Source organism: Argentina anserina, chromosome 7, assembly GCF_933775445.1.
Source record: "Argentina anserina chromosome 7, drPotAnse1.1, whole genome shotgun sequence".
NCBI lineage: Eukaryota > Viridiplantae > Streptophyta > Magnoliopsida > Rosales > Rosaceae > Argentina > Argentina anserina.
In genome coordinates this window covers 14,527,865-14,546,221 of record NC_065878.1, presented here as the reverse complement: position 1 = coordinate 14,546,221, position 18,357 = coordinate 14,527,865, and the positions used below count along the sequence as shown (strand labels likewise).

Here is an 18,357-nt window from a genome sequence, read left to right as displayed (position 1 = left end):
CCACAATCAACGGCACACGCTGTGCAGAAACTGTGATATAGTTGTGATTTGTGAACTATAGGCAAGTGTGTGGTCTTCAAATAAGTGGTGCAGCCGAATTATGAATAGGAAGGTAATAAGCATGATAGTTTATGCAAGCATTATATATAAGAGGCTAAATAGTGAGTTGTAGTGCAAGAGAATTAAAAACCAGTGTCAAGACAATTGTGTTCTTCAATATATCGTGATAGGAATGCTAAGATATAGTTAAAATTATTACAAATTTTCCATAAAAAGTTTCCAACAAGAAATAGTTTTAATGTCAAGCTGATTGAATCAATCTCATTATGCAAATTCTGAACATTGAATTCATCTACACTTGGAACAATATAACCGCCTGGAACACCAACAGTGAGCTTCACTAAATCGAGTAGAGCTTCCATTCACTAAATCTACCTAGTAGCATTTAGCAGACCACCCTCTTCCTCCTACCAACTCAAAATGACCTTAACAACCCTTGCATTCACTTCTTCGCGTTGTACATGGACTCCACCTTTCCGTCATTTCCTCCCAGCAACAAGTACTTGTCTTTCCTAGTCAACGCGGTGCGCTCGAACCCCAGAACATCACTCAGCACCTTCTGCACGTAGTTTGCAACCTCGATCGCTGACTTCCCCGCCTTGCATGACATTTCTTCCGGCAGCCGGTCCAGAAAGGTGGCCTCGTAAGTCGGCCTCGGGTTCATGAAGAAAAAGTAGGGGTCCCAAAACTTAACACCTCTCACAGTGGTGCCATAGAACATGCTCTGCTTGCAGTCCATTGCTACCGGGACGATCCTGTCACTCATTTCAGCAAACAAAGCACTGAAACGAAGCAGGAATGGCTCCCGGCAAGTAGTTCCTTCCGGACACACGACGAGGTCGCCCTTCTGGAGAAGGGCGGTAAGGCGAGCAGCGTCAGCGGCGCGGTCACGGGAGAGAGCGATGGTGGGAATGGGGGAGAGGAAGCGAGAGAGACGGCTGACACTATAGGAGACACAGGAGACTTTGCGGCCTAGGGCAATGGCGATGATAATGGGGTCAATGGCGGTGCGGTGGTTGCAGACGTAGAGGTTTCCTGGTGTCCCTGGGGAAGGTGGTGGAGGGCGGTTTCCGCGGATTTTAAGCTTGATGCCGAGCATAGCATAGGTGTAAGGAACGATGCGTTCAGGGAGGGGGAGGTTGATGTAGACGCGCATTATGCAGAGAACGAATGCGAATGGGAGCCAGAGATAGGTAATGATGGCGTTGAGTGGATCAGGCCGCTGAACGAGGCGGCCGTCGTGGAAGATGATCGGATTTTTTAGGCGGTCTGATGGGATTGGGCGAGCTGATTTGCTTGGGGGAACCATGTAGCCCTCCTGCTCAACATTGTAATACCATAATGAGCAGAAACTAAAACATACAAAATGTTCAATTTATGTTGCAAGTGGCTCTAGAAAGAAGGCAACACAATGCCACAATTTGTAATCAAGGTGGATCCAATCTAGCTATTACATGATCAATAACTGATTAGGAAGAAAAACTTTACACAAATTTCACTAAGAACATTACAATTTGTAATCATTAATCAAAGTGATATAACGTCCCATGATTAACATATTTGTTATCACTTATCACCACAATATTACAGTGACTCGTTTGTGTGAATATGATTCAATTACCCCTAAATGGATCAATCCCAAAAGGTCAAAGTGTATAACAGTAATAGAGTTAAACATTCATCGAATAACATTAATTCGCACGAAAATGAAAATGTTTCATTCCATGTGAGATGTTCCTATATTACTGATCTACTGGCCTTAGTTATATCTTTTTACCCTCATTCATAACTTTTCTAGACCATTTGCCATTTCAGCTGGCAAAGTAGTTGGAATTAGTTAACACGATGGGTCCCAGTGGTTTTACTTCTTAAAAGATAAAAATAAAAAATATAATTGAACGTAAATAATCAAACTTGCGGGAAAGGAAACGAACCTTGCAAAGAGCCATGAAGTCGTGATCGGAGCTCCGATCTCCGATCCCAATATCCGGCACTTCACTACCGAACTCTTTCTCAATAGCCGCACGCTTCCACTTCCCGACCAAAACCCCTGGCTTCTTCACAAAACCAGTCGCCTTCTTCGTCTTCGGGTTCACCTCGATCTCCGTGCCTAGCACCTTATCTCCACCGAGGAAATCCTTCACAAACGGCTCCACCATCAGCGTCGGGTTCGCCGTCACCACCACCTTCCTCTTACACTTGTCAAACACCTCGAAACTCTCCGCCCTCACATCCGCCGCGTAAAACCTGACAGAGCAATCACATAATTAATTATTAACAGCTGAGAATATAAATCACAACACTGAACTAGCTAGTCATGCAAATCACTTCCACAGTTCCACTCCTTAGCGCGTGTACCTGGGGAGGACGGCGCGTGAGGCGAGCTCGATGTCGCGGACTTTGAGGCCGGCGAAGGAGATGAAGATGAGGATCTGGATGCCGAGGGCTTCAGAGACGAAGAGGTAGGAGATGATAATGAGCGGAAGAGAAAGAAGAAGCACAAGGCCTCGGAGGAGGCTGCCGGCTTCGATAGCAATCAGCATGAAGTAAGGAAACGAGCTACGTGATATCAGCAAAGTACCGTCGAGATCCGCCGCGATGGACTCGTACGATACATTCTCACTGGTGTCGCACCGCGTGATCGACGGGAAGCTCCGTCCTTGCTTCTTCGACGCCATAGCTGATCAGAGCTGTATCTCTGTGGAACTGAAATGAGAGAGAGAGAGAGAGAGAGAGAGAGAGAGAGAGAGAGAGAGAGAGGCAAAGCGCGCAGGGGGTTTTAAATGAGGGAGTTGGGGGTGGAAATTAGAGTTTGTTGGGTGTGGAAATTAATAGGAGATCTTGAGGTGGAAAATTATATGGTTGGGTTTAGGGTTGAATGTTTTGATCATGGTGCTTCGAGACTTCGAGTAATAGCGCTATTTCCATAAATCACAATGTAGGCATGTCCAGGGCAGCATGGAATTTAAGTGACTGATGAGGAAAGTTACAGACCTTTATAGTAAATAGGGTAGAAAGTAGGTTAAAAGTACAACGTGTAGAAGAGGATGGAAGTTAGCTAGGGCATATGTAGATCGAAGGGAGATGCAATTCAATGATGAAAATTGTTTCGCTCGTTTAGTTTAAATCATTTCATTATAGAGACCTTCGTCAACAAGGAAAACTTTAACAAAATTAGAATCATTTTTGTCCTACAATATGTACGTGTGGATGTCGATCATGTACGTTTTGATTAAGGATCCTTTCTTATGTTAACATATTAATAATCTTTGATCACCTGTAAGAATTAATTCATAGTTTGTAAATTTTATAGATGTTATCTCTGATACTAACTAGTAGAGATTTTATTTGTAGGTAATATTTGGTCATGAGCAAGCTAACCTTCCTCGGGGGTAAAGCTACGTATATATATTAGCAGTAACGAAATTATAATTCAACATCACATATCCATTTCGAGTGAGCATTAAATAACCTCCCTGGGAAGGTGGCTTCGAGATAGACTTTAATCATGATGTGTTGGCTATATTTTGGCTCTACAGTAAATGTGGAAAATTATACTTCAGTTCACATTTTACGATCCATTTTTGAAAGAAAAACACGTACGTATAACATGAAGTTTAGATGACACGAGCTGTGTTTTAGCGAGTTCGTGTTTAGCAATATGTGGCCATTGCTAGTAAGAACGACATTTTTCTCTAGGCTGGCATGCAGAGGTTCCGAGTTCGTCATGTTTTACATGCATTATTTCATGTGAAAACTAAACTTTCTTTCATCAATCTAAAGTATTTCGAAAAACTATACATTAATTGCTGAAAATATACTTACGTATATGTACACTTTACATTTCCCTTTCAAAAGATAAATATAAATCCTGAATATATGAAACGATCCGTGTTTCTAATTAAGCTAGAGTTGATCATGTTTAGTACATTGTATGAGCACATATTTGTCGTTTAAACTTTAGTCTTCTTTTTTTTTGGCAAGAAACTTTAGTCTATCTGGAAGATCTACATCTCTCACCAAGATGACAAATAGAGATCCCAATTTGATACTTATCTCCCCCTCCCTATTTGACTAAATAAGTATACCTATATGTAATAAAATGACACTTATCTTCTGCAAACTCTTATGTTGTGGTCCTGGAAGACATGAGAAGACGACTTTGCTCCACATACAGGGGACCTATATGAACTCAAACTTCTTTGATAAACATAAATGCTTGAAGTATTGGGGACGTTGGAGTATTGGTGGAGGTTAGATCATCATCTTTCCTGGCTATAGCATATGAAAACTATTTACATTTTCTTTACGGGTTAGTTGGAGTAGTTGAAGCCTTGAAAAAGTATATATGGTGATTGATATCTTCTGCTTCTTATTGGTGGCCATACTTCACCCATGGCTTGGTCTATGCCATTTCGAACTGTATCCATATCAATTATAATCGTTTTTCATAGTTAGATTGCGTGCAAGAAATTACACTCCCATTTGTTTGGTTGCCTAGAAATTTTGCTACATTATGGACTGTAGCGGTAGGTATCCAAACTTAAGAATGCTATTGCCATTCGTTTTTCTGCAAATACAGGATGTGACATTTTATATTATCGATTAAACCTCCAGATCGACGAGTCAAATACTCAAAATGAATACTATGCATTACACGCTAACTCGCTAAGCATTACATGTTATAGTGATGTTGCTATAATAAGCTGCAAATATTTGGTGAGAATTAATTGATTATGGCAGAGATGGTGACGAAGTTAAGTACATTTTGGCTTGGAATGTGCTTTGTGCTAAGGTCGTCTTCATCGGTAACGGTAAGCTTGTGAAATTGATCAAAACCTGGAGCTTTAAGAGGTTTTAGCTAAGTGTTTTTCGTGTGTTATGCTCAATATCCATTCACAATAAGTAAGACACAAACCCGTTCAAGTAGTACTGAATGCCTTCAAGTAAAAAGCTGATATCTTCCAAATGCCCGATCAAATCCCCTCTAGAAGTACTCTCCGGTGATGCTTCGATCCCTCGAATTATGCTCGACCCTCTTTCGAGAGTTCGACTGCTTATTTTTCAAAGTTCTTTTCCAAAATATAAATTTTCATGTGAGTTGATTGTCTCTTTGGCTAATGTTGCAAAATGTGAGATATACATGCTCAACAATGAACATACCTTTCATTCGTTCTTAATTTGGTTCATGGAAGTGAATGTACGAGTTGGTGTCAGGGATTCAATCTGCGAAAGGATAAGTTCTCTGATTTGTGCATGTGATTATGTGCTGTCTTCAAATGGGAGGATTAAATTGGGCCATTGCTTCAATAAATTTCGACAGATTGTCGAGATATTTTGAATGATATCGATGAGTAGCCTTTCACCTGAAATCCATTAACAATCAACATTAAGCACATTAGATTAATGCTTGTTAGAAAAACTCACCTCCATGCTCCATCGATCAGACAAAGGTAAAATGCAGAATGTAAAGGAGGATGAACAAACACAACAGTCAGCAAATTAAATATGAAATTTTATTTGTAATTAGATATCATAGTCTTTGATTCTTAATTGTTACTTTATAGTATACTTAACGAAAATGTTGAATTTTCTAACTAATTAGGGTGTTCGGTGTTAATGAATCTAAGTTTGAGCCTTCACATGGATGCATGCGAGTTGCTTTTCTTTTTTAGAATAAGTTCACGTGTGAATGTACATGTAAATGTGTAAATGAATTATTTCTAATAAGTAAATGTGTCATTTTGATTCTTTATCCAGCGTTATATGCCCGCCACATATCCTACATGACGTACTCTTTAATGTTATTGGTCCATTTTTACTGTGATTATTTCTGATTGATTCTTATATGTAAATAAACTTTTTGTCATTTTCACTGCGTGCATGTTAATTATACCATAACGTAATATGATTGGTTAGGTACACCACATGACAGTACCACGTGGTGTGACTGGTACACATAATAATTATTCCTCTTACAAAATGGGCTTATATATGAATTCTATAAAACCCTCGATTTGTCATTGGCTTTTTCCGCGGAAGAGCTGGATTTTATTCAGCTTCTTGTCACAAATGTTTTCATATATGCTTGTACACCGCAATGACCGCATGTATCTTCATGATAATAAGTCACATGCAAATTAAATCCAGTCAGTTTGGTAGAAATTAAGATTATAAAATCTCAATCCCCCCAACTTCTATTTTTTACATGTGGGTAACTTCCTCCCCTCCCTATATTCATATGCGTAGCATATGTGCCAAAGCTAGTCTTCATGATAACAAGTCACATGCAAATGAAATCCAGTCAGTTTGGTAGAAATTAAGATTATAAAACCTCAATCCTACCAAGAATTACATGAGAGTTTATATATAATTGCAGCCTAGAAACATGTCTAAACGAAGAGAGAAGGGATAAGCTCATTCCGTAGTCTTGAATTAATGAAAGGTCTCTGATGACTATCTGATGGTAAAGGGAAGCAAGTGCGTGCAGCTTGAAATTCTTTTCTTACATTTTATAGGCGATCAAATCTGTTATGCAGCAAAAATATAACCCCACATTAAAAAAATTGGTCACATTGTTTAAAATACAATCCTAGTCAAGTTCGGATAGATGAATTAAAGCAGTTTTTCCTTTGCCGCTTGGGCAATCGAAAAAGGGAAGCATTTACTCATACAATTGATATAAATATAAGGCTTCTTGTTCTTCCAACTACTTCTCTACCTCCTCAATCCTTCAATTAATTTTATCAATCGACGGTTTTTTTTTTTTAAGAATGCAAGTCAGCAAGTGTGACTATATAAAGTAGCTGCAGATGATACTCTGTGACCGTATACAGATATACTGCAAATCTACGGCTTCATGTGTGAAAATCTTATGGCGGGAGGTTATCTTGCAAAGCGAAGCTAATTTGGTCTCTTTAGTTTCCGTTTTATTTCATTTGGGATTGAAATGGTGCTGCTCTTTTTTTCTACTTGGTAAGAAAAGAAAGGAAACTAAATCAAGCACTCGAACTCTGTTTTGCAAATTTTATATGCTACAGTACTCCTGAATCCAGATTGGTGTGGTTGCTTTTCTGCCAGTGTCTAAATCTGGGAGCTACTGAGAAATTCATCTCAGAATATGAGGCGTTGAGAAGCATCAGATAGATGTCGAAGTCTGGTCGAGATTTTGACTGCATGCTCGATTCATTTCAGCGGTAATAGTTCTTTAAGGCTCTTGTCTATGAGTTGATGGAAAATGAATACCGCTTACGTACTAAGAACAAATTTGGCCTGGAGGGGATCCTCCTTAGTCCTTACTAAGATCTTCCTCGAAGAGAAATCTCTTTATGATCGGCTTCTCACACAGATTGACCTTGAGGAATTTTGTGTTTCCCGAACCGGGTTAAGATGTACATGTATCACCTCATCCAGAACTACAATCCGCTCATAGCGCAAAACTTTGTAAGCCTATGAAAGCCTTCTTATATAAGACGTAGGTTTGTGATAAACTCTAACCCAACCAAGACATAAATGGAATAACAAGTACATCAAAAGTGAAATAGACCAAAATAAAAAATAAAAAACGAAAGAGAAGATTGGAATTTGGACGTTAATCGAATGAGTTTTGTAATTAAATTGGTTCTCCACTGTAAACAATGTTAGGATTATAGATCATCCGAAAAGCACCATCATACGTACTTAGCATATCGATCTGCATCTATGTTCTATGATGCAGTAGACTAAGAAAATTTCACATTGATGTTGCGGCCGAACATGAAGATATCTGAGGAGTCCATAACACCTCCACTGCCTGTCAGAGAAAGAAAAACAATATAAACACATAAAATCTCTGTCCCTTGTTTTTGGTTTTAACATGAGAGAATTAGAGAAAAATAATAAGAGAAAAGTTTTGGTTTAATCTATGTATCTATGTATCCCTTGTATCTAGTGTGAACAAACTTTATATCCATTGTCTATAAAATTTGCTCACACGAGAAAGTTTTTTTTTTTTTGGCAAAATGAAACTTCAATAAAACAGGAAAAACCTCAAACAAGAAAAGCCAAGAACAACCTTGGCCAAAGAAAGAGTACATTAGGGAGGAGGAGAAGCTGCATCAAAAAGAAGAATCGCAATAGGGACGAAGGAGGATTGGAAATCCAATCATTCGGGCACACCATGCGTAAGGACTGAAAATGAATGAACTTGTATTAATTTCTTGCTTAATTACATCATGATATGTCCTATATATAACAAAATACACATTTCACAAATCCCACAAATCACGTCCGTGATTTCTGCCGTAAATCACGCTAACACTCCCCCTCAAGTTGGCGCATACACATCAACCATGTCTAACTTGCTAAGTGAGTCATAAAAGGTCTTCTTAGACACTCTTTTTGTGAGCATATCGGCAAGTTGCTCTTATGTAGGAACAAAAGAAAAACTAATGATCTTTGCGTCTAGCTTCTCCTTTATAAAGTGACGATTAACCTCCACATGTTTTGTACGATCATGTTGCACAAGATTCTGTGAGATATCAATAGCTGCCTTGTTGTCACAGTAGAGCTTTATAGCACATTTCGGCTTAATACTCAAGTCTTGTAGCAAATTTCTAAGCCATAACAATTCACACACTCCTTGAGCCATACCTCTATATTATGCTTCAGCACTAGATCGAGCTACCACTTTTTGTTTCTTACTCTTCTATGTAACAAGATCCTCCAACAAAGGTAAAGTACCCTGATGTGGATCTCCGATATGTAATATTTCCAGCACAGTCTGCATCTGTGAAGCCACAAACCTCAAGGATATTATTGTGATTAGAGAACATTACTCCTCTCCCTGGAGCTGACTTCAAGTACCTCAAAATCCTTACAATAGCATCCATGTGGTCCACACTTGCATTATGCATGAACTGACTCACTACACTTACTGCATACGCAACATCTGGTATGGTATGTGATAAATAAATTAGGCATCCAACTAGCTTTTGATAACGAGGTTTTCAGTAGGCACTTGATCTGGATACTCTGCTAATCGATGGTTCTACTCAATAGGAGTATCAATGGGAGTGCAATCCAACATACATGTCTTTGTTAGTAGATCAAGGATGTACTTCTTCTGACACAGATAGATACCATCACTTCCACGGGCTACCTCAATGCCAAGAAGTACTTGAGTGTACCTAGGTCCTTCATCTCAAACTCGGTGACTAGCTATTTCTGTAATCATTCCCAGTAACTATCATATCATCAACATATATAATTAGGGCTGTTATCTTCCCTTGTTGATATTTAAGAAATAACGTGTGGTCTGAATTACTCTGTCTGTAGCCAATTTTTCTCATAAACTGTGAGAATCTTCCAAACCAAGCACGAGGTGACTGTTTAAGACCATACAAAGACTTTCTCAATCTGCATACAAAGTTACTTGGAGAAGCAGACACATATCCAGGCGGAAGATCCATGTACACTTCCTCTGTTAGTTCTCCACGAAGGAATGTATTCTTAACATCAAACTGTCTAAGTGGCTAGTTTAAGTTAGCAGCAAAAAAAAGCAATACCCGAATAATGTTAATCTTTGCAACATGTGCAAATGTCTCATCATAGTCTGTGTCATATGTCTTAGTAAACCCCTTTACTACTAAGCATGCTTTATACCGGCTCACTGACTCATCTGGATTATGCTTCACTGTAAACACCCAACGACATCCTACAGCTTTCTTGCCATGTGGTGGAGATACAAGCTCCCAAGTATCGTTCTTTTGTAATGCTTCCATCTCTTCTTCCATTGCTTTCCTCCATTTTGGATCTCCCAATGCATCCTGCACTTTGTTAGATATTGATACAATAGATATTTGATTCACAAATGACTCATATGACTTAGACAATCTTTTGGTAGATATAAAATTTGCCATTGGATACTTTGCTTTAGCCTGAAAGGTAGGTTCATATTTTTTTTGTTGGCTGACTCCGAGTAGACCTATTTGGCAAAACATATTGTCTACTATGAGCCTCACTAGTATTAGTCCCAATAGAATGACAAACCTCAGATGAGTGATCTTCTGCACCAGGAGAGCATTGGTTAGGTGGATAAACAACAGTACGGGAGACATGAGGGGCAGTTGTATTGTCATCTTCTAGGTCCTGAATCTCTGGAGTTACTATACCGGAATCATCCGGTGGTGCCTGTGTAGCTGACACATTGGTAATCTCAACGGAACCTGTCACCACATGTACTGGCTCACCTGTCTCCCCCTCTCCATGATACAGCTCTTCAAAATATGAATTCTCCCCCTGAAGAACAGTATCAGAAGAGGTAAAATAACTCATATCCTCAAAAAATGTAACATACATAGTGACATAATACTTCCTGGTAGGTGGATGATAGCACCGGTACCCTTTCTGATGTCCTCCATATCCAACAAACACACATTTAACTGCCCGGGCATGATGAAGACTCTCTTGTTGAGACTCATCCTTACGGATATATGTGAAAGCAGTGATTAGGTTAGGGGGTTCAATCTTTCTGAGCAATTCTCATTTCGCACTGTTGTGCTTGGCATCAAGACCTCTCAGGAAATGGTGAACTCGCTCAAGCTCCTTCTCTTTTTGGTACCAAACATTATCCTCCTGATGCTTGATCATACAAGGACGTTTGATATCAATCTCAGCCCAAATATTTTTCAGTTTGGTAAAATATTGCGCCATTGGTTGCCCATCCTGTTGCATTGCCAAAGCTATGCACATTAACTCATGAACTTGTATAAAATCAGAGTCATTAGTATATAAGCCTTCCAGAGTTTGTCATATTGTCTGCGCAGTGGTACATGCCTCGACCAGATCAACGATCTCGTCATTCATAGCTTTCCACAAAACTAACATGACAAGACCATCATCGTCGTCCCACTTAGTGTAGGCAACAATATCATCTTTACTAAGAGCCGTAGTTACTCCAGTTACATGCCCCATCTTGTGCAGCCATAAACCTCTTCCATTTACGGAAATTGGTTCCGTTGATTTTGACGCCCCAAAAAGAACTACTTTCAGAATTCTTGACAGATACTTCAAATTGTGGAACGTTATTGATCTGAGAACTTTCTGTGTCATCTCTAGAACCCATTGAAAATTGAAAAAATTAGGATTGATACAGCGGAAACACAAAAAAAGGTTTTGAACCTTTCTTAGGTGCACCTGCATTGTCGGTGCACCTACACTGACAACCTGGACCACACAATTTGGGTCGAGAGCGAGCCGGGTCAAGTCGAATACGGGGCAGGAATTCGCCAAAACTTCTTGAAAAAGGAGGCATTTGAGAGGATAAAAGCGTCTCGGAGGAGAGGATGAGCGTCTCGGCGGTGGAGCACGATCGGACCAGCATCTCAAAGCTTAAGTGCGACCAGACTGGCGTCTCGGAGGTGGAGCGCGACCGGACCGGGCAGAGAGAGAGATAGAGAGAGAGAGAGAGAGAGAGAGAGAGAGAGAGAAAGAGAGAGAGAGAGAGAGAGAGAGAGAGACTACCAGAGGAGAGCGTCTCGGAGCATCTCGGAGGTGGAGCGAGACCAGACCAGCGTCTCGGAGGTGGAGCGCAACCGAACCGGGCAGAGAGACCACCAGAGAGAGAGACAGACCACCGGAGAGAGACCACTGGAGACAGACGGTCGGGTTGTTGGGTGGTCGGAGCGGTCGCCTCCGTGCTTCTGTGGTGGCGTCGTCGGCGGCGGTAAGACAGACGGCGGCAACCAAAAAACCCAGAAAATAAAACAAAGACTCGGCTCTGATACCAACTGAAAAGGTATGAACTTGTATTAATTTCTTGGTTAATTACATCATGATCTGTCCTATATATAACATAATACACATTCCACAAATCTCACAAATCACGTCCGTGATTTCTACCGTAAATCAAGCTAACATAAGGCTTCAGAGGCAACCCAGTTAGTTGTTCATTAGCCTTTTTCCTGGACCAGTTCCAGTTAATTTGATGAAAAAGAGAGATAGGTTTGTGAATTCTAGAAACCATAAAAGACGCCGTCCAATCCACCGATGAAAGGGGGTTTTTTAGGGCAGATATGAGGAATTGAGAGTATGTTTCAACAGTTAGAGATGGGAGCGGAATAGTTGAAGCCAAGGATAGTCCCAAATCTATAGTCATTGCTTCAGCAACGAGAGGAGAAGAGGCAAAATCAGTAACCGCTGCACCTTTAATCACAATACCACTCTCATCTCTAATTATGGCAGCAAGGCCACAAGATTGAGTGGTGGCATTTGTAAAAAACAGTGATATATTGCATATATAATTTAATAAGCTGAATTATCAATAATTATAAATCAGAAATGAAGAACACGAAAAGAAATTCAACCAAAATACCGAATGATTTGTTATGGAAGAACTAGTCGAGACGTGTGTGATACCACACTGTCCTTAAGACGTTTACGCCTCCTCTACCGGTGCAAGGATGCTTGGCGCTTGTCTCCCAGGATATAACGACTAAACAATTCTAGAGAGTTGCACTACTAACTAGAACCCTTAACGAACTCGAAAGGTACCTCTATCTATCACCATAGAAGAACTAAGAACTTTGAGAGTGGGAGAGAAATGTGTTTCGAATGGGATGATCTTACAATGAAAGGATGGTGGCTGTTATAGAAATCATAATGCAAAAAGAATCTGCGTTCCGACCCTCAATTCGGTGTTGCATTCGTGTCCGCAGGTCGCACGGGCATATGATAGAAGCACTTTGTGCAACGTTCTTAACATGTTTTTACCTCAATTTGTACTTTGTTTAACCCTTATTGTTGTACTATTGAGTCATTGAGTCGTAGTAAGAGTCTTGAGCGGTATTGGATGCATTTTTGTGCTTACATGAGTTTAAAACGCATAATTGGTTTATATTCCTAGTTTGACTAGGAATCCTTGTTAGGTTTTGAAACTAATTATCTCTTACTTATGATTTTATTTTCTTATTTTCAGATTGGATTAAAGAGATAATTAAAGAAAAAAAAGATGGAGCCAAGTCATGCAATAATTAAATAGAAGATGATCATTAAAGGCATAAAACATGGCATGTTTTAGGGAATAAAACATAGCATGTTTTAGGGATTAAAGCATGTCATGTTTTAGGGAATACAACTTTCCATGTTTTAGGGATTAAAACATGACATTATTATAGGAAGAAAGAATCAATTTCAAACCCTCCATCTTTCCTTTATATATAGATGGCTTCACCTCTCAAAATTGGATCACTTCTCATTTGCATTCAAGAGCCAAACCTCTACCAAAATACTACCTCAAACATCCTTTACCAAAACAGCAAGCCATTCTCCCCATATACAAATTCCATCTCCACCGAAATCACCATTGAAGACACACCTCCAAGGTTCCTACAACGTGTGATTTTCGCAACTCTTCTCCACGGGTTTGTTCGTTTTTGATTTTTTACAATACTTTGTCTATGAAGATTGTAGTATGATGTTTGTGTGGGATTATTGTTTTGTATTAAGAATAATTTAGGTTTTATTTTAGTAGTTAATAATCAATCTCAAACCCCCCATTATTTGTTAACACTAAAAGTTTAGAGTTCCCTTCAATTCCCCGGAAAGAACGATCCCTGCTTATTCTATACTAACGATGATGTTTTACAGGGTTTATTATAGACGTTTTAACAAAACGCTCTATCATTTTGGCGCCGTTGCCGGGGAATTGAGAAAATCTCAATTCTTTGAAGTGTTAATTTTGTATTATATTGTATATTTGTAAAAATAAATTCCTGTGAATAGTACGGTAAATAGTAACATTCAGTAAAAACAATTACAAGTTTTTTTTTACATCTAAAAAAAAAATTAAATCTCTGTAAATTTTTTTTTTACTTTTTTTTTGTAAAGTGTAAAAATGTAAAATACTTGTAAATTTAAAAAAAAAAGTAAAAATTTTGTGTACAGTAAATAGTAAATAAAAAAATAATAAAAAATAAATGTATATGAACAGTAACAGTAAAGTACTCACAGTAAATAAACAAACGTGAACAGTAACTTTGTAAAAAAATTAACTTTTTTTTATTCTATATTTTAGTGATAAATGTTTTAATTTTGTTGTATTATGCATATATGATACTTGATTACAGTTAGATAATTAAGGAAACTAAAATGTTTATTTATGCTTAGTTTATTGTAAGTTATAAAGTGAACGGAATATGTAAAGTCCATTTTGTTAATATTAGCTTTAACCCTCCATTTGTATCTTGCTAAGGTCACTTGGGGTTGAGAGCGGCTTTTATTAACACTTTGCGAGCAGTCTAACACACAAATTTATTCCAAACTGAGTAAGGGGCATGTTATTTTCATTACCCTGGTTCAAGGTTTACAAAATTGGATCTCAGAGGCCCATAGACTGACATACATCTCGGTGATGGAGTCGATTGGGAAAGCATCCTTTCGAGGATGTGGCCCCCGTGGTGTCCAACAAATGAGTCCTGCCTTGTGACTATCTCTGATTCTAGCTATCCAGCCTTCTGAAACAAAGGAATGAGTTTGTGTCTAGACGACATACTTAGGCCGCACGTCCACCTCACTTTATAACTTAGAAAATAACTTTGTATAAATAGATGTATATAGTTTCAAAAGAAAATGATATTGTAACTTTTAAGGTATATCGGATAAAGCAAGACCCTTACCTGGGACTATTTCAGTCCATTGCACAGTTAGCTCCTCTGCTCCACGTACCTTAAATGTTAGGATTGTGTGTGAATAAAATCAATTAGACTTAGTAATACTTTACACTTGTAGATTTTGTAATATAAAAAAAACAATCAATATGTAACAAACAAAGAAAAGAAAACGAAAGTGAAAAAAAAAAAGAGTTTGTATTTACTTATACTTGTATTTCATACTTTGTAAAGTACTAATAATTGTTCTTTTCAGGCTCATGAATGTCCAAGATTAGTGGTTGGTCCGAAGAGTTTAATGCAAGCCTGAAAAGAATTCAGCCTGAAAAGAATTCAGCCTCAAGATCAGTTTGATAACGTTTCCATTGAGTCAGATTCATTTCAAGAAGAAAGAGACTTTGGGTTCATTTCACCATTTCCAGGTTCATCAAGTTGTGGTAGGCTCAATCCATTGTTCTTTGAGGATCCAGAGTTAGAATTGTTGACAAGTCCGTGTCCTTTGGGCCAATTGAATTTCGATTTACCTGATCCAGTGCCCACAGTTCAAAACCGAACAAAGGAAAACCTAGTTCTAAAACCAGAAATGGCATCGATCAGAGAGCAGAATGGCCAAGTAGAAGGAGCAGTTGGGGGGACATCATCCTCTAACATAGCGTACCCTGTTCCAGAGGAGGGCAAGACGAGTGATTTTGAGTTGAAGAGTGGGTTCCTGCATCATTTGCCTAAGTTCCATGGACTCTCAGGAGATGACCCCAATCAACATCTCACTCTGTTCCAGTTCAACTGTGAGACTATGTGCCCTAGAGGAGCAGACATTCAGATTGTGAAGATGAGAGCGTTTCCTTATTCATTGGAGGATCGTGCTCAAAAGTGGTTGTTTGAGGTACCTGCTGGTAGGATTACTTCATGGACAACAATGGTTAATGAGTTTTTGTCGAAGTATTTTCCCTCATCAAGGGTGACACACATCAGGAAACAGATAACAGGAATCAAGCAAGGACCAGATGAGTCATTCTACAATTACTATGAGAGGTTCAAATCTCTTGTAGCATCATGCCCAGCCCATGGCATTAGAGAAGGTATGTTGCTTCAGTATTTCTATGAAGGATTGCTACAAATGGAAAGAGAGTTCCTTGATTCAGCTGATGGTGGATCATTTTTGGACAAGAGTAATGTAGTAGCAAAAGATCTTTTGGAGAAGAGAGCTATGAACAACCAACAATTTGGAACATCTGCTAGTTCTACACGGCAGGTACATGAGACTAACTCGAGTTCAAGCTCTGCTCTAGAGGACAAGGTTGATAAGTTGTCCAAGATGATGAATCATTTCATGAAGACTAGTGGAGCTCAAGTTTGTGGAATCTGTACGGATGGGCACCCTACTAATCAGTGTCCTCAAGTTGCTTCTAGTGGAGGGTATGAGGAAGTCAATGCCCTTGGTTATCAAGGAGGTCAAAGGTACAATCCATTTTCGAATACCTACAACCCTGGCCTACGTGATCATCCAAACTTTCGGTGGTCCAATAATGAGAATGTACTAAGGCCACATCAGAATGCTATGCAATTTGGGCCTCGTCCGACTGGTTTGTTTAGACCACAAGCTCCACTACTCAATGTTCTACCTCCCAACGTGGCTAGTACTCCTAATTATGATGAGATGTTGAAATCTTTAGTTGCTGGACAAAGTCAATTGAATACCGTGACTCAAACTTTGGTGGTGGGTCAACAAGCGAATATCAAAGACATTGCGGAGCTAAAAACGCATATGGACCAGGTAGTAGACTTCATGGGCCGTTTTTCTGAGCAAGGAAAGTTGCCAAGTGGTGTCATACCTAACCCAAAGAATGAGCAAGCCCAAGCTATCATGACAAGGAGTGGGCTCGAGCTAAAAGAGCGGCCTATTATTGCTAGGAAGGCCCAAACAACCCATGTTCTTGAGGAGGGTGACGAGATGACTATGATGAATGTCTTGGAGAAAGATCCATCTACCTCCAAGAAGGAGAGTGTGCCGATCCATGAAGCACACAAAGGTACAAATGCTAACTCAAATGAATTAGTTAAAACTAATCATATTTCATATGTACATTTCCCTTCTAGGTTTGCAAAGAGCAAGAAGGATAAATCTGATGAGGAGGTGTTAGAAGTCTTTAGGAAGGTGCAAGTTAACCTTCCATTGTTAGAGTGTATCAAGCAGATCACTAAATATGCGAAATTTCTTAAGGAGCTTTGCACTTCAAGAAGACAAATTAGGGAAGAAAAGGTAGTGAAGATGAATGAGACAGTTTCATCTGTCATACAAAGGAAGCTACCCCCTAAGATGAAGGATCCGGAAAGTTTCTATGTCCCATGTAAAATTGGTAACACATTATTTGATAATGTTATGCTTGATCTAGGTGCTTCGATAAATGTCATGCCATATAATGTTTATCAATCACTAGGATTAGGACCTTTGAAGAATGATAATGTGATTATCCAATTAGCAGATCGATCTAACAAGTACCCTAAGGGGTATGTTGAGGATGTCCTTGTGCAGGTCAGTCACTTGATTTTTCCTGCAGATTTCTATGTGCTAGACATGGAGGTATCACCCTTGGAAACAACTCCACTACTTTTAGGGAGACCGTTCATGAGAACTGCAAGGACATGCATCGATGTTGCAAATGGGAGTTTGACGATGGAGTTTGATGGAAATGTTATCAGCTTCAACATTTTTGAGGTAATGAAGTACCCAGTTTCTGACATTAACTCGTGTTTTTCTGTGGATGATTCTATTGCACAGGTTATGTCAGAGACGTTGGAAGCATAGCAATTAGCTATGGAGCAAGGGGCCGGATTTGACAAGCATGGGGACCGTGTCCCAAGAGAGGAGTGGGCTGACTTTGAGCCCAAAATTTTTGAAATAGTGAATGAGCTTGAAACTCAACCATACAAAAGGTATCCCTCTTTCTTGTCAATTCCCATTTCCACTAATAAATTGTTACCATCTGTGGTACAAGCCCCAAAGTTAGATTTGAAGGAGCTTCCAGATCATTTGAAGTATGTGTACCTTGGAAAGAATGATACTCTACCAGTTATTGTGTCTTCAACACTGAGTAAGCAACAAGAAGCTAGATTGATTGATGTGCTTAAGAGGAACAAGACCGCTATTGGATGGACTTTGGCGGATATCAAGGGGATCAGCCCTACAACTTGTGTTCATAGGATACTTTTGGAGGATGGCGCCAAGCCTACACGTGATGCTCAGAGGAGATTGCACCCACCAATGATGAAAATCGTGAAAGAAGAGGTGATCAAGCTGCTTGATTGTGGAGTGATATATCCTATCTCGGACAGTCGGTGGATTTCACCAGTGCAAATTGTGCCTAAGAAGAGTGGGGTGACTGTTGTGAAAAATGAGGCGAATGAGTTGGTACCCCAGAGGTTGGTGACCGGTCATAGGATGTGCATTGATTATAGGAAGTTGAATGCTACAACACGCAAGGATCACATGCCTTTGCCGTTCATGGACCAGATGTTGGAGAGATTAGCTGGACACGAGTTCTATTGTTTTCTAGATGGGTACAGTGGGTACAACCAGATATGCATTCATCCGGATGATCAAGAGAAGACAACATTTACATGTCCATTTGGCACTTTTGCCTATCGACGCATG

The 18,357-nt window shown here is 39.5% G+C and overlaps 1 protein-coding gene across 1 annotated transcript; it reads right to left on the bottom strand.

The window, feature by feature from the left end:
* Positions 1–232: 232 nt before the first annotated feature.
* Positions 233–2,776, bottom strand: LOC126802251 (probable glycerol-3-phosphate acyltransferase 8). Its single transcript, XM_050529851.1, has 3 exons — positions 2,419–2,776; positions 1,995–2,307; positions 233–1,378 (listed from the first exon to the last, which is right to left on the bottom strand). Exons 1-3 carry the CDS (start codon positions 2,736–2,738, stop codon positions 503–505), a joined length of 1,509 nt encoding a protein of 502 aa, XP_050385808.1. The 5' UTR covers positions 2,739–2,776; the 3' UTR covers positions 233–502.
* Between the last annotated feature and the right edge of the window lie 15,581 nt (positions 2,777–18,357).

Excerpts from the sequence above, each read along its gene's own strand:
- LOC126802251 (XM_050529851.1), bottom strand. The coding sequence starts at position 2,738 with ATGGCGTCGAAGAAGCAAGGACGGAGCTTCCCGTCGATCACGCGGTGC. Across the intron at positions 2,308-2,418 it reads TCACGCGCCGTCCTCCCCAG|GTTTTACGCGGCGGATGTGA; the intron begins GTACACGCGCTA and ends TTGCTCTGTCAG. Across the intron at positions 1,379-1,994 it reads ACTTCATGGCTCTTTGCAAG|GAGGGCTACATGGTTCCCCC; the intron begins GTTCGTTTCCTT and ends AATGTTGAGCAG.